This window comes from Penicillium waksmanii, assembly GCF_028829765.1.
Source record: "Penicillium waksmanii strain IBT 27052 chromosome Unknown utg000010l:1.0-3698451.0:1.0-3701458.0, whole genome shotgun sequence".
Classification (NCBI taxonomy): domain Eukaryota; kingdom Fungi; phylum Ascomycota; class Eurotiomycetes; order Eurotiales; family Aspergillaceae; genus Penicillium; species Penicillium waksmanii.
In genome coordinates this window covers 1,898,190-1,913,541 of record NW_026643256.1, presented here as the reverse complement: position 1 = coordinate 1,913,541, position 15,352 = coordinate 1,898,190, and the positions used below count along the sequence as shown (strand labels likewise).

General features: G+C 48.6%; 7 protein-coding genes across 7 annotated transcripts; all 7 read right to left on the bottom strand.

Annotated features, from left to right (window-relative positions):
* Positions 1 to 69: 69 nt before the first annotated feature.
* On the bottom strand, positions 70 to 1,206 carry N7481_012684 (nicotinate-nucleotide diphosphorylase (carboxylating); the record flags this gene model as incomplete). The annotated part of the gene is made up of 3 exons (XM_057271903.1): positions 70 to 814; positions 886 to 941; positions 1,051 to 1,206. 3 exons carry the CDS (start codon positions 1,204 to 1,206, stop codon positions 70 to 72), a joined length of 957 nt encoding a protein of 318 aa, XP_057116091.1.
* Positions 1,207 to 1,673: 467 nt separating this feature from the next.
* On the bottom strand, positions 1,674 to 2,435 carry N7481_012683 (uncharacterized protein; the record flags this gene model as incomplete). Its single annotated transcript, XM_057271902.1, has 3 exons — positions 1,674 to 1,848; positions 1,905 to 1,927; positions 1,992 to 2,435. 3 exons carry the CDS (start codon positions 2,433 to 2,435, stop codon positions 1,674 to 1,676), a joined length of 642 nt encoding a protein of 213 aa, XP_057116090.1.
* A 686-nt stretch (positions 2,436 to 3,121) lies between these two features.
* On the bottom strand, positions 3,122 to 3,328 carry N7481_012682 (uncharacterized protein; the record flags this gene model as incomplete). The annotated part of the gene is made up of 1 exon (XM_057271901.1): positions 3,122 to 3,328. The coding sequence occupies one exon, from the start codon at positions 3,326 to 3,328 to the stop codon at positions 3,122 to 3,124; it is 207 nt and encodes a 68-aa protein (XP_057116089.1).
* Positions 3,329 to 6,705: 3,377 nt separating this feature from the next.
* Positions 6,706 to 7,830, bottom strand: N7481_012681 (Glycoside hydrolase-type carbohydrate-binding subgroup; the record flags this gene model as incomplete). Its single annotated transcript, XM_057271900.1, has 2 exons — positions 6,706 to 7,204; positions 7,334 to 7,830. The coding sequence occupies 2 exons, from the start codon at positions 7,828 to 7,830 to the stop codon at positions 6,706 to 6,708; spliced, it is 996 nt and encodes a 331-aa protein (XP_057116088.1).
* Positions 7,831 to 10,075: 2,245 nt separating this feature from the next.
* On the bottom strand, positions 10,076 to 11,133 carry N7481_012680 (Zn(II)2Cys6 transcription factor domain-containing protein; the record flags this gene model as incomplete). Its single annotated transcript, XM_057271899.1, is given in 4 exon segments — positions 10,076 to 10,294; positions 10,308 to 10,773; positions 10,845 to 10,942; positions 11,038 to 11,133. The coding sequence occupies 4 exon segments, from the start codon at positions 11,131 to 11,133 to the stop codon at positions 10,076 to 10,078; spliced, it is 879 nt and encodes a 292-aa protein (XP_057116087.1).
* Positions 11,134 to 12,966: 1,833 nt separating this feature from the next.
* Positions 12,967 to 13,288, bottom strand: N7481_012679 (uncharacterized protein; the record flags this gene model as incomplete). Its single annotated transcript, XM_057271898.1, has 2 exons — positions 12,967 to 13,032; positions 13,136 to 13,288. 2 exons carry the CDS (start codon positions 13,286 to 13,288, stop codon positions 12,967 to 12,969), a joined length of 219 nt encoding a protein of 72 aa, XP_057116086.1.
* Positions 13,289 to 13,695: 407 nt separating this feature from the next.
* N7481_012678 (putative RAS small monomeric GTPase) lies at positions 13,696 to 14,950 on the bottom strand (the record flags this gene model as incomplete). The annotated part of the gene is made up of 3 exons (XM_057271897.1): positions 13,696 to 14,057; positions 14,123 to 14,557; positions 14,905 to 14,950. 3 exons carry the CDS (start codon positions 14,948 to 14,950, stop codon positions 13,696 to 13,698), a joined length of 843 nt encoding a protein of 280 aa, XP_057116085.1.
* Between the last annotated feature and the right edge of the window lie 402 nt (positions 14,951 to 15,352).

The following is a 15,352-nucleotide window of genomic DNA, read 5'->3' as shown; positions in this document are numbered from 1 at the left end:
TCAAATACAATTTTATTGCATGGATACACGTTTTACTATTCGTCTAAATGATATACATAACCTTGATATCTACCGCAGCGAGACCTTGAGTGAGAAATCCACAATCCCAGTTCCCTGGTGGATAGAACTGGTCGACAGAATATCCACATCCGGGCATGTATAAGCCGCAGCATTATCCTCCGTCAACCCACCACTAACCTCAATCAAAAACGCACGCCCCTTTCCAGCCCACTCCTTCTTAAGCAACCTCGCCGCCTCCCGCACTCCCTCCGGCGTAAAGTTATCCAACATAATAATATCAGCCCCAGCCCCAATAGCCGCATTCGCCTCCTCAACACTCCGACACTCAACCTCCACCTTCGTCGCAAATCCACCCGCACTCTTCGCAGCAAGCACAGCCCTCGGAATCGCCGCAGCAATAGACTCAATCGAATTCGGATCAAGCCCCTCAACACCCCCATCCGCCGCGGCACGGTTATTAGCACAAGCCCACACATGATTATCCTTCAGCATGGTCATATGGCTAAGATCATGACGATGCGGATCCGCGCCACCGACAAGAATACCGTACTTCTCAACGACGCGGAACCCGGGCGTCGTCTTGCGTGTTCCGGCCAATATGCCCTGCCACCCCTCGGCGCGGAGCGCGGACAGCATGGAGGCGCTCTTCGATGCGATGCCCGAGCAGCGGGCGAGGATGTTTAGGGCTACGCGTTCGCCGAGGAGGATTTTGCGGACGGGTCCGCGGACTGTTGCGCAGTGGTGGTGTGGGGTGAGGGTGAGGGATTGGCCTTCTTTTATGTGCCATTCGACTCTGTTGTAGCGTATGTTAGTTGGGAAGATTTTCCATGCCGACGGTGCGGCATAGATTGAAGGGAAACGTACTCGCATCCAAGCTGTGAGAAAACCTCATCGACGAAGGGGATGCCGGCGATTATTCCCTAGTCGCATTGTATAACAGATCAGCCTGGGCCTTAACTCACAACGCGGGTTTAAATTGATTCCCTTCCTTATCGGCCTGGTCTGGTTGCCGGTTGGTTGGTAACTCACCTTGCTCTTCCCCAGTAACCGAGCTTCACCCTCTGACTCGCCGACGACGAAACCGCCATAGTCCAGGCTGGGACAGTCCTCCTCTAGCCAGTCGGTGATTTGGCGTTTGTAGTTGCCCGGCAGTAGATGCCTAACATCACCGTATGTTGCTGCCATAGTGTTGAAATTGAATTAACTGTTGCGTGGGCTTAAGGTGGGGGAGATCTGCGATGACTGCACTTTTGAATCTCCCCGCGCGGGGTCGGGGAGAATCGGAGATGGTATAGACGGGTCACGTGTATTTTATTATTCTTTAAGCCATTTGAGCCTTCAAATATTAATGATACTAGTATCTGGTATATTGTATTGATATGATATGGTTCATCTTAAATTGTTTTTATTTTAATTCGGGCCGGGAAAAAAAGGCCATGGTCGGGTTTCTGCAGGTACGGGTTCGTGCAACTCGGCAGATGGGATGGGATGGGATGGGATGGGATGGGATGGGGTAGTTTTATTTACTCAGCTCGGGCTATAGCAGTCCTAGGCTAGTACCATTGATATAGTACTAGTAATAGTCAGTCCATTGCCTGCATTTCGACTGTCCAATCATGCCTTCGTGCATGGTATAGTAGCCGTCTTCTGTATCAAAGCTCGTCCTTAGTAGGCTTGCTGCCACGCCCGTTACCGTTAGATGATCCTAACTGATAACCAATGCCATCTACCGTATCTCCACTACCAGGGCTCTCCTCACTCTGTACATCCTCCTTGATCTGTTTCCTTGCAACGGCCTTGAAAAACAAATTACGTCCAATCTCCGCACTTCCCAACAGATGAGCAGTGAAGATGACATCCTCGCCTTGATGGCTTAAATATACCTCAGGGTCTGTGGGAAATTGACCTGATTGCAATGGCAATTAGTACTGAACAAAAGAGAGAAAAGAAATCAACAAGCAATCACTTACCTTTACACTCCCCTCCCCCCCTCCCCAGCAAACAACCCCAACATCTCCAAAATAACCCCCAGGCGCAAAGAACACCACTCCCTCAACCACGCAAAACGACTTCTGCCCAGGATGACCCTCAATCCACCCCTGAATCGTGCTTGGCAACTGATCTAAATCTGCCCGCACAACACGAAATCCATCTGGGTGTTTGGGCATATTGTAGTCACCCGGATACGGCTGGCCCGTGAACAGAGCCTCAATCTCAGCCGCAGCCCATGCGATCTGCGGGTGGAGATTACTCGGGTCGAGCGGGTATATCTCGGCGCTGATATCTGTCGATGTTTCGCAGACGACGTCGTAGGGCGATTTTTTCACGGGTTGAGCGCGAAGGTCGCGAAGCTTTTTGGCTAGGTGTGTTGCGATGGGATCGTTGGCTTTTTGGGCTGAGGCGATGGAGCGCATGAGGTCGAGGGTCTGGTGCCCCCCGCCATAATTGATTGTGATATATTGTTCTTGTTCTTGCTCTGAGGCTGAGGCTGAGGATGGGGCTGAGGGGGTTGCGGACGCTAGTGGTAGCAAGGCCACCGCGAGTAGGTGGTGGATTCGCATACTTATTTTTTCTCCCCTTTGGTTTTTTTGGAGGGTTGATTTTTAAAGTGGTCTTAAAATGGGGAAAACATGAGCTCAAATATGCGCCCACCGGGGGCAAATCTCGCTACTAGCCTAGTTCGAGATTAGGTTACTATAAGGCAGCACCTGGGAGCCTTGCTGCTCTCCACAATATAGTATGCATCTGTGGATCATTTGAGCCCCGGCAATTACTACTCCACGTAAGAAACCAAATATCATAGTATTAAGTAGTATAGATGCAAAGGAGACATACTTGACTTGGAGCAATGGATGTAGCTACTGTAACATTAAGTAGCACTAGGCTCCAAAACATGGTGGGAAGAACAAGAGGAATGAAAGGAATGAGAGTGCCACTCTAAATTTCCACGATTCCCGCGATAACTGGCAAGTATATGGGCGATTTGAATGAGCCGGTATACCCCACTCGCATTTCACATGGAGATGATTCTTGATGTTGATAGTAGTCCCCCATTCCCGTGTCAGATCAGACATCATATGATTCCTTAGTTCCGATCTGATTAAACCGTAGTCTCGTATGACTCCTTGTCGGCCTTTCGTTTCATCCACCGACGATAGGCTACTAGGGACACGAGGCCGAGAAAGACAATGAAGACGATGACGAAGACCAAAACGACACCGCGATTCTTGTCTGCCCAGTTGCCTCGTTTCATAAGGGGCTGAAGATTGAAGGGACCTTCTTGTTCGATTGAGTTGATGACTGGCATTTCGGTGAAGTGATAATTCCCTGTTGGGTTTCAGCCCAGCTACTCTCGGGCCAGGGGTTTTGTGGGTTGCGGCAGAGTGGTTAACGTAACCGTAACCGATTGAGCAGTCTCCGAGTGTGTTATCGCCAATGGGAGTGATTGTTTAGCTGCGAATTATATGTTAGAGGAAATGTTTTTCTGGAAGGTGATCGTTTACTGACGCTGTCCAGCAAGACCATTCAAGATCAATCGACACCGGATAAGCAAGAACGAAGTGAAAGGGCAGTTGCGTGACGTGATGTGTGAGGGGGTTTCCCAGACCAATGTTCCTGACAATGTCAAGAAATCAATAGTGGGAAGACTTCGTAGGTTGAACAAAAGCACAAAGAGATTCGTTGTTGACGTTGATGTTGGTGTTGTTCAAGATGGGGAGTCACGGTAATGGTGAGGTAGGTATGATGATCGAGAAGGAACGTGCGATAGTGAGAGGGTAATTAGTGACGCTGCTGGTTCCTGCCGAAGAAACGGGTACCTTGAACTTTGTTGGTGAAATTGATAGCACTCAGTGACCTAATGGGAGTGTCACTGCTGGGGTCACTTAATCGGTGTAGTCATAACAACATTCTCGTCATCACAATAGTCCAAAACGGATCTGCCCTCATTCAGCAAGTGTTTGGTTGAATGCTGTAGTCTATACTGGAGTTTCTGGCTATCGTATATATAGATAGTATTTAGTATGGATCCTGCAATTATATTAGTAGAGCCAACTAAGATATCGCAAAGCAAAGCAAAGCAATACAGGCCGCAAAGGAAAAGGCCGGAGATCCCCAAATGAGAGAAAGTTGATAAAGGAAAACAAAGAGAGAGTATCGCAGAGCAGCAATGCATGCCACAAAGCAAAAATCAAGATGTTTTCAAAGAAAAGAAACATATGCTGCAGGTGGCAGAACCAAGAACTTAACCCAACTTGAATATGTATATTTTAGGCAAAAGAGTAAAATCATGATAGTAATACTAAATACCACTCAGTAGATGCTCATTATCATTAACCTTGGAAAACCATATTATTATTACCATTAGGCACAAGTGAGCCGGCGAGGCTTGTTATGTCTACTAGTAGCAGATGCGTTGACCTGACTCACATCCATCGAGCTGTATATCTGCTATACAATTGCCTGGCTAAAGTCCCTTTACCGTACATTCTGAATTGCCTATATCGAGTCCTTTATTGAATTTTGCGATCACAAGTTGGTACAATCTATACGTACGACATTATGCCGTTTATGCAATTTTATCTACATCACTCCATACTTGCTTTAAGGTTAGCTGTAACATCAACAGAATGACGCACTACATTCTAGAAACTATAGCCTTAATCCATATTTCCATCTTGAATCTCATACTTCTCGAGAACGGCTTCGGATGTACACAATTCCGTATACCCGTGTTCCGTCTGCTCGGAATGTAAAAACCCTGTGGCGGCCGCTGGCGGCCGCTGACTCACACAGTATCCACAGATAAAGGATCTAGCCAGAAACAGGCGGCCAGACCACGCTATTCAATAGACCCTAGCCAAGAATAAGCTAGCAGTTTCGGACAGTAAAAGCCTCAGCCTCAGCCTCAACGGATGTACCTACATACGGTATTCCGTTCTCCGCATTCATTCTATTCTATGGACATGAAACAATAACAAGGCTATAGTGCGAGTCCAAGCGCCCACGCTATTCATTAAAGTCACGGTGGTAAAGTACAAAACCGGGCCGATCGGTCGATCTCAGCATAAAATTATACACTATTCACGCCAAGCATCCATAACGGACCTGCCAGACTAAATAGCGCATTGAAAAGAAGGTTCGGGACTATGTAGTATGGATATAGTAGGCATTTTCAGCCATTTTCAGCCCCAGCCACACACAGACGCGCACACGACATGGACACGGGAGAATGGCTCCGATCCCGACCCGTTTTATGCCCCCGTTCTATCGTTCTATCCCACGTTCTAGAAAGCCAAGAACGAACCCACAAACTACTACGTCAGGAAAGGGGATGAAATCCAAACCCGCGTGGGCGGGACAGGGACAACCTAACCTCCGGAAAACGGCAGACGGCAGACGGCAAACGGCACAGACCCGATCTGATACCTCGTTCGTACGGTACCAGTGGTATGTACAGTATGTAATAATGCTCCATCGAGCGATTTTGGATTTTCTTTGGGCTTAGCCTGTTTTCTTCTCGAGTTGATGGATTATATATTCCGCCCTATATGTAGTACTAGTAGTTCCATTTAGGGCGTAGGCGAGGAGACTCAGCAAGTTTGTGTGTGGGAGTGGGGCCCTTCTTCTTCAACGCTGAACGAACAAAAGCCACTTACACTCCAGAGCTTCTGCGAGTACCACAGCAAAGCAGGTTCTGCTCCTATATCCATTTATCCTTTTCTAACTTAAAGTAGCCTGTAGGCCAGGGAGGTTACCAGAAAAGTAAAAAGTACAGCATGGACCCCCCGCTAGAGGTTAAGCAACGAGAATAGATCGGGTCCTGTCTCTCCGGATAGGGTAGCCGTTGCGTAGAAGGCGTATCGTGTCAGCAGGATTTATGGTGAACAATGTACAAGACCATACTACATTCGGACCTATCCAATGCAGCTAAATGTGTATTTCAAATGTACACTATCGGAACCGACCGATTATCGTATGATCCCATGTCCAAATGAGTGTGAAGTAGCATGGGCCCAGAGTACACAGGGGGGCCCAAAAAAGCCAAAAAAAACAAGTAACAAAAACACCTTTTCCAGATTAGGGTTTGTCAGCGGTCAAACTCTTTCTACCTCCACCATACTCGTACATAGCATAGCGTACATAGCATAGTACACCCAAGATCGGCCGCAAGTGGAGCGGACCCTCCGAATCGCCAAATCGGTCTGGGAATGGCTCGCAGAAAAGCTGCCGAGAAGCCGCGGATCGGGTACTCGTACTTGGGCTGTCACGGAGATAGCAGAGGCACTTTCGGCTCCCGATACTCGGCAGCGTTTTGAACCGTCGGGTCCCATCCACGGAACCGTGCCTCGGCAACTTTAAGCTCTCATACGAGTAGCACATAACTAATCAGTGAAACTTGTCGGTGGCAACACTGTATACATCATTCCTGCATACGAAGACGCAAGAAGAATCAATCATACATGTGTAATTCACTAAAAAGAGTTTTTTGACAGAAGAATGCTCCACAAAGGCGAGCGAGACCCTTCCTTTCCCAAAACAAGAAATCGTCACAAAAGGATGAATTCTAGATCCACAGCCGATCATGACTCGGTGAATTCTCGGCCTAGACCCTTATTAAGGTACATACATAGGTGATGAAGTGTATCCACATTCAATGCGATGCGATGCAATGCGATACAAACTTTAATCCTTCCACGCCTTGTACACATTCTTACAACCAAGGACCTGCCCCTTCTTCAAAAGCACCATATTCCTCCACTCAGGCTCATTGACAGCATTAACAAAGCGACTAGGTTCAACGCAGAAGCCCGCGCCCTCGGTATGCGGCGCAGCGCCATCAATCGAGGGCACATTGATATACTTACCCGTGTAGAACTGGAACGCAGGCTCGGTACTGTGCACTTCCAGATGCAGGCCCGTGCCGGCGTTGCTGAACTGGGCAAGTTGGCGAAGGGGCAGACCGCGGGTATCGAGCGGGATTTTGGCGGGGTCAGTTTCCATGACGAAGACATCGTCGATGTGGGCTCCGACTGCTTCGAGTGTGAAGGGCTTCGTCACGTCTCGTGGGAATTTGGCGATGTTTCCTTCTGGGATGCCAGTTGAGTCGAGGGGGAGGTAGTCGGCTGTGGCTAGTTGGGCGGTTGTGCCGTCGATGGTGGGGCCCGAGCCGATGTTGAAGTAGCTATAATGGGGCGAGTAAGTATCGTCATCGAGGATAGAAAATAAATAGTTGTAGGGGGAGGAGGACTAGCTAGCTAGCTAGCTAGCCAGGGTGCTACTAAGACGAGCGGGGCAGAATGCGTATACGTACCTATGGTTGGTGATATTGACAACCGTCTCCTCACACTCATCGCCAACAAATTCCACCTCATACTCCGCCGTCAAAACGGTCTTCGCCTCACCCTCCTTGCTGGCAGTGTACCAGACACGCACCTCGACGGTACCGGGGTATCCTTCCTCAGCATCCTGGCAGCGGTACTTGAACAGGAGGGCGTCACGGCCATTGCGCTGGACAGTATGCGGGCCATCGAAGACACGCTTTCCCCAACCAGTCGGGCCTCCGTGCAGGGCATTGGGGCCGTTATTCTGATTGAGCTGATACTCGCGTCCATTAAGGACATCTATGTGGCCATTTTTGATGCGGTTGGCGACGCGTCCGATCGTGGCGCCATAGTGTGGGGTGTTGTGCTTGACGTAGTGGTCCTGCGTGGGGAAACCGAGAACGATATTCTTCCCGCCGACGCGGAACTCTTGAATAATCGCGCCGAGGGGCAGGAAGGTGAATTCTGCTTGTTCGGGGGCGGGCATTTTGCGTGTGTGATGGATGGTGTGAATATGTTTGATTGTAAAGGGGGGAACTACAAGGGGTGGTGGTCTTGGTGGGATGGGGAGTTTAAGGATCTGTCATGACGTTGGAACCCCACAATAGGACGGAATCGCCCACCGGGGATAAATTGAAGCTGGGAGGCGGCTACTGTAGGTGAGATGGGGGCCCAGGGCCATGTTTAGCCTAAACACGAATAAATAGTAGGAAAGGTACCACCAGGTGGTGCCACAGGAATTTTTCTTCAATTGGATTTGTTTTGGTTCTTAGGGTTTGATCTCCCCGTGACGTTGGATGTGAATCTCCACGCGCCTGAGGCAGTCCAGCCTCAAGCTAACTAACTAGTCAGTTAGTTAGTTAGCCTTTGTCACCCTAGATTCCCTAGGCATCAATTAACAGCTGCATAAGCGGAGCGGAACCAGGAGCGCGGCGGCCGACATCCACGGGGTCATGTACATCAAACCCTACTGTCGGCGATCAGCTGGGGCCCCTTGATGTGCTTGGCCGCATCTTTATCCCAGTGAGGCTAGGATAGTCCTTTAATTACAGAGCTCGGAGCGGAGTATAAATGTACGAAACACCGCAGATGCATACACACAGCCTTACATAGAAAAAATGACATGTGTCCCCCCCCCCGGGTTTAAGGCAGGGCGGCATCCGTCTCGGAGAGAACGGGGTTCCGGTGACCGAAGGAATATCCTACCCCGGACTTGACCCCTCCATTGTTGCCGGGCATACATACGAGTAGTAACTAATGTCACTTAACGGTGAATGAATCAGCGATGGGGCTGTGTCTGTGTCTGTGCCCCTGGCCTGGGCGCCTAGAAACCGCCTAGAGCAATGCCTCTGCCAATCCTTCTAGAAGAAGGCATCAAGATTAAAAGTATAGGTTGAATCCACAGTTCACAATGGCGTTCAAGTTTGTATTTTTGCTCTGTCGTATACGCGTATGTATTGCGACGTAAGAAATGCTCTAAAGGGAAAGGGAAGGGGAAACGTGTTTGTTTACTCATATGTCAGACTCAGAAGAGCTCACCGTAGAAGCTCTAGCTTTTAAGTTAATTTACAACACAACAACACCATATCCGCTCCTACATAAGCCTTAAACTACTGATGTGTTCGTACGCAAGTGGAAGTACCAGTTGCGGAAAATCGAATCCCGCACTCACGAATCAAAGACTTGCTCCGCGGAGCATTGGGCCCGATTCGGTATGTCGGCTGTTCGGCGACTTATTGAATTTAAAATTTTCGAGACTCCGTTTTTTTTGGTCCGCGTCCGCGGCCTTGCTCACGTAAGTCTTGTAAGGCCCGGACGGAGACAAAAAAAAAGGAGGTGTGGAGCTCGTGCTTGTAGGTTCCACTTGGGTAGATTCCGCTGACTCAAGGTGGATTCGATTGCATGCACGAAGGAACAGGTCTAGGTACGTGGAGAGAAGAGAGAAACGGGAAGATGTGAAAAGGGATAATTGATGCGGATGGACTAATCGCTTCGATTTCTGTAATCCCCAAAAAAGGTCAAAGGTCAAAAGTCAAAAGTCAAATCCACCCAAGAAAATCAGTTCGTATAATCAATCGGTGTTGGAAGTTTAATCATTATAAATATGATGCAGCTCGGCCGGCCTAAACGATTGCTATCTCCGCGCTGACAGAACATGAATCATTCTGGAAGCTGCATTTGTCAGTTCGAAAGTGGAGCCCCAAATCGCGGCACCAAACGCCGGTTCAGTACAACGTTGCCAGCCCTGCAGATTCAGAATTCAGAACCGGGCGCAAGAGATCAGGATAGTGTAACAGGGGTAGTAGGAGTGATCTTCAATATTCCAGGAAAAAAAAAGTTGTATTGGAAGAAAATCAAAGAATAGAAGGGACGCCACACACGAAACCGTTTTGAAACTCCAGGAAAAGCCCCCACCACCCAAAAATGAAATAAAAAAAGCCCCAAAAACTGTACAGGGATGATTAGGAGTTCCAATCGCTCTCGAATCCGAGAAAAAGCCGGGGGATAATAGCCCCATATCGCAATAAAAAAGAGGAGAAGAGAAGATTGAACAGACAATAGAAAAGAAGAAGAAAAAAAAGGGTGTAACGTAAAGACAAAACACCACACCAGAAGAAAAAGAACATGTATAGTGTACATGCATCACGTCATACGGCGTTAAGGTTGATTTCCAAAGAAAGAAAGAGCACGAACACGAGCACGAGATTGAGCATTGAAAGCCAAGTTCAAGCTCAGATCGAAGTGATCTCCGTCGGATTGGGATTGAGGAACTGATTGAAGTCATCATAATCCCCACCAACGCAGTTCATCGGCATTTGATTAAACATCGGCGACTGCATGCTCTGCTCTTCAAACTTCATATTTGAATAATCGGCCGTACTCATGAGATCCATCTCATCAAAGGGATTGAAACCACTATTATTGTTCCATTGAGGGGGGGCCTTGCAACGCTAGCGGATTCACAACGCCCTGCATGGACAACGCATATTGTTGATTCTGCGCCTGCACGGGTGTTTGGGGCTGGACGTTGATGGGGACAGGTTCGGGCTTGACGTGCGCACGGGTCGAGGGGCTATAAGCCGGCGGCGTTGGGGGCATAGTCTGTTGGGATTGCGAGAAGGCATCGGATGAGTAGCGGGAGCGAGCGATGGGCGAATGAGCCTCTGATGACCCGTCGGACGATTCCTGACGTTGCATCCCGTTGCGCCAGAGATCTTGCTGCATGGCGTCGGGGTTTTCTTCGAAGTGTTCGCCCTTTGTGTGGTCCAGGGCGCCAAGGCGAGTCAGCAGGTCGTGGGTAAGCGGGTGGCCGTTGGGCTCGGTCTTGAGGGCATCGCCAGGCCATCCCTCGCCTTCGAGGTTGCGACGGTAGAGTTCTTGGAGGCCGTTGACTAGCCAAGCTTGTTGTTGTTCGAGCATCTCAACGTATCTAGAATGGTAAATGGAGGGTTAGCTTTTATAGATCGCACAAATGACGTTTATCAAGGTTGCGCAGCTTACCCCTTTGGGTACACTTTATCGTGGGCTTTCTTTCGCTCGCCGAATACGCAGACTGCGTTATCTGCTCGACAGCGTGAACATGGGCTTGATCCATCGCACTTTTTCTGGTCAGTCTTTGATTTTGTGATGACTGACCTGGACCATGTCCATGTCCATGTCTATCTCCATATCCATTATTCATTTTGGAACATACCTTGGATTTCTTCAGACGACACCGATCGCATGCTTTACAGACACGCTTGCGCACGTTGTCGGAATGCGAGTCTGGCGTTGATTGGCGAGCTGCCATGATGTGTGTATGTGTATATTAAGGTGAATGGGAAAGGAATCGGCGAGAATAGAAAGCAAAAAGGAGTAGAAGAATATTTTGTGTGTCCTTCTTTTTCCTTTTTCTTTTTTTTTCTTTGTGGCTCCCGAGCTATACTTCCAGATCCGGGCAGTAGCAAATGATCGACGTCAACCAGTCGATGATATGATCTAATGACGATGTCGTATTGTAACCATCAAATCAGATGGATGGGAATTGACTTTGAAGAAAAGATGTGGTAAAAGAGTTTCAGGGTTTCCGAGCTTTAGAATTTGAAGGTTGCAGGGTGGTCATATACTAGTCATGTTTTCCAGGAGGGGGAAGATTGGAAGAAGGGGGGGGGGGAGGGTCCCTTTTTAGCTGGGCTTTGTATTCGAGGGATTTAAGAGCATATCGTACATACAAGTTAGAAACAGCACTCGATCGGGGATCAAATCATAGACCATGTCTATGCAGGATCCACCTGCTTGGTGATCACAGGGCCGGATTTTTTTTTTCCTTTTTCTTTTTTTTTTTCTTTGCATTGATTTTTCATGCGTTTCGTTGGTAACGGTATTTTATTCTTTCTGATTACTCTATCGAGAGGGTGGGGAATAATCAGCCTGGAAGACTCGGCATTAGAGAGCAAAGTTCACGGAGGACGGAGCTTCCACTCGGCGCTCGGAGACTTCGTCTGACGTATATCCGAATGGACTGGACTTCCGGCCACTCACACTTCCACCTGGGCAGTCTTATTCACACAATTGCTCCTTTACTCACGGCCGTACCCTGTTGGGCCCACGTTCCCCCCCCCTTTCCAATAGTGCAGTAGCAGAGTACTAGTAGTAGATCATGACTTTATTGAATCATTATGATTTGGATAATTTAATAAATTACCCAATGTCCATTGAAATTGGGGAGGATGGAACTGCTGTTTCACGTCTTGGCGGGGTGCATAAGGAAAGTAATGCGTATAACCGGGAATGCACTACAACTGACCCCGGCAAGGTTCTGCCGCGACAATTACACCAGGTTCATTTTATGAAGACATTCAGTTAACCAGCATAATTATAGCTGTTCCCTTTTACTTTTACTTTTACTTTTACTTTACTTTTTACTTTCTATTACAGAATAATAATGGAAGTATTAAACGATCGACAGCACAATGATCACCAGTGTACATACACATCGTGATTCATCACCGCCCGCCCTCCAATAAGATGGTGGGCCACAGGCGGGCGCAACCCCAAGTCCATGACGTGACCATTTTCTTGTTTTTGTCGCCGAGGCTGGTCTAAATATTCGAGTTGCTGGCCATCTAGCCCATCTCCGACAGGCTGGATATATTACATACTTATGTACAAGATGAACTGAGGCTGTGGCGCTAGGTCCACGACAAGCTTTTGATCGCGCAACGGTATAACGGAAACAGAAGCAGAAGCAGAAGCAGAAAGACGAGTCAGCCCGCACTTGCCTTTTCTTGATGATGATTGATTACTCCGTATACGAGTACTTACAGAGGACACAATTGCACCGCCTACTGCCAACAAGATCAACATCAGCACCAGCCTCTCCCCCTCCCCCTCCCCCTTGGCCTTGGCCTTATTATAGCTCAAGCTCGTGGCACATCGTTTTCCTTATCGGTGCGATGCGATGCGATGCGAGTACGAGAGTCGAGTCCCAGCCTAAACGCAAGCCCCAAGCCCCAGCCGCAGCAGTCGTCGTATTCGTGTTCCTTCCAGGCACCTACAATAATCAATAATATGCTCGTTACTAGTACCCCGTACTAGTACTAGTATAGTCAGGAGTTCATGGTATGAATTACTTGGTAGTGCGCTATGACTTCATGCCAATCTCTGCCCTCTGCTTGGTATTGGGCTGGAATACCGCTTTGAGTAATCCCTGTTTTGGGGAATCGAATTGGAGAATTGATCATGTACTTACTTACAGAGCTTACAGAGCTTACATACTCACTCTGTAAGCTCTGTAACTAAGTTCTCCAAACCACGTAATGTGGAGAGATTGGCGACTTCTCGAAGATCCAGACCAGTCTCCAGTCTCCAGATCCAGTGTCTGACCCTACTCTGACGGTCTGACGTTGAAGTGCCTGATTGCATTTGTCTGCGTTTTCAATGGTTGACCTCTTATCATGAACCATGAATCATGATGATCATGATCATGAATAGTACTGGGCCCATCGCCTCGGTCTCGGGCGCGATCGCGACGGAGGACCATTCCGGGCCATTCTTCCCAGTTAGGTCAAGAGTGCGATTGTCCATGTTTCGTCCATGCATGAGCCTTAGTTGAACATGGATAGCTTGGGATCTGACATCTCGACTGTCCCTCTTCCATTGGCATATACTAATACACTAATACACTAACACTCACACTAACAAAGTAATATACTAACTAGAACTATATATAACTAAATACCAGATATAACATGTACAATGGGGTATATAAGCTGGGCAATACAGAAGAAAACCGACAAACGAGAAGCGAAAAAAGAAGGACACACACAAACACACACACACAGAGAGAGAGAGAGAGAGAGAGAGAGAGAGGCTATGCCGAACAGCAGCCACATCCCGACCGGCATCCGCAACCCAAGCAGCACAACCGGCGGATCCAACTTCCCCGATGCTCGGCCTCGTCTTTCTCTTTCTCTTTCTCTTCCTGATCAACTGATGCCCCGCGCTTGGCGTCTTCCTCCATACCATCATCGGCCATCTTCTTCTCGGCGGTCTTCCAGCCTCGGAATCTGAAGAATCGACTTCGTCGCGATTGAGCTTCACGGGCGCCAGCATTGGCCCCTATCGGTGGAAGGGCCGTGGTATGAACGGATTGACCAGCGCGCGAAGGAGGCCGAACGGGTGCGCCCTGCATATTATGTTGTCGGCGAGCTTGAACGACGCGACGGACAAGTACTGTTTTCGTTATTAGTCTACTGAACCAGCCCAAATAGGCAATGCGACTGCGGCACAACACCTACAAGCAAACGTTTCCTCAATATTGACCATCTCACGCGCACTCGTTTCCATAAACCCACAACCATTCTGACGAGCATATTCCAGCCCATCGCGCGACGTGACGGCACGCCCGTCCTTCAAATCACACTTGTTTCCTGCAATAATTTTTACCGGGGGAGGCATGCCGATTTGAATACCCGTGGGATTGGGACCGAATTCTTTTCGCAGTCGCTCATTGTCCTCTACGCGCTGCTCGGCTTCCATCTTGATGAAGTCCATGAAGTAGTCCAGTGTTTGCAGGCTTGAAGGGTTCGTAATGTCGTAGACGAGCAAGAATGCATCTGATTTCATCGTTGAGTCGGTCCATAGTCCGCGGTATTCTTCTTGGCCGGCTGTGTCGGTTATGGAGAGGAAGTAGGGGAGACCGTCGACGGTTCGGGTGACGGAGTAGGAGTCCTCTGGGGGTTGCGCATTAGTACGGTATTGGCGATTGTTATTGCGATTGCGATTGCGATCGTGTGGGAGATGAGATAGGATAAATAAATACCGATAGTTGGGTCATATCTATTCATTCATGCATATTAGCAAAGCTTGTTCTGTTATAGACAGGGGTCAGGTTCAGGGTTCAGGGGAGTGATACTCGTGGATCCATTGACTGCGGACCAGCCGCAAAGTGATGGATGATTTGCCTGTCCCGATTTGATCAGATCTCGATCGCGAAATATTCCATTGCAATGGCACCGAATCAGGTCCATTGGAGATTCCCAGCAATTGAAAGAAGGTTGCAGGAGCTAAAGGGACGTACCGCATCCACCGTCGCCGCAGATGGTGATTGAGATCTTGTCCGCCATCGCGTGGTCAACCACCGATGCGCGGCACCTTTCGAGCTCGACCGGAGAGACCTTCGCACTGGTACTTCGTATAGTATAGTATTAACGAGGCAATGGGTAAAAGAGGGGTAATGGACAAAAGTACCAGGCAAAGGCAAAGGCAAAGGTAAAAAGAGGGGGATCAGATCAATTCAGGGGAGAAAGAGAGGTGTGAGAGGGAGAGGGAGATGCAAAGAGGAAGAAGTTGGGGAGAACCCCCAATAATAAGAACATCATCACACCCTCCCGACCTCTTTCTTTCTTGTTTCTTTCTTCTCTCTCCTCTCTCCTCTCTTTGAACTTGGACAAAGTCTCTGTCCCCCTTACAGCATTGTTCAACTATATTCCTTAGATCGCACCAAACCTTATCGTGGAACTCTTAGT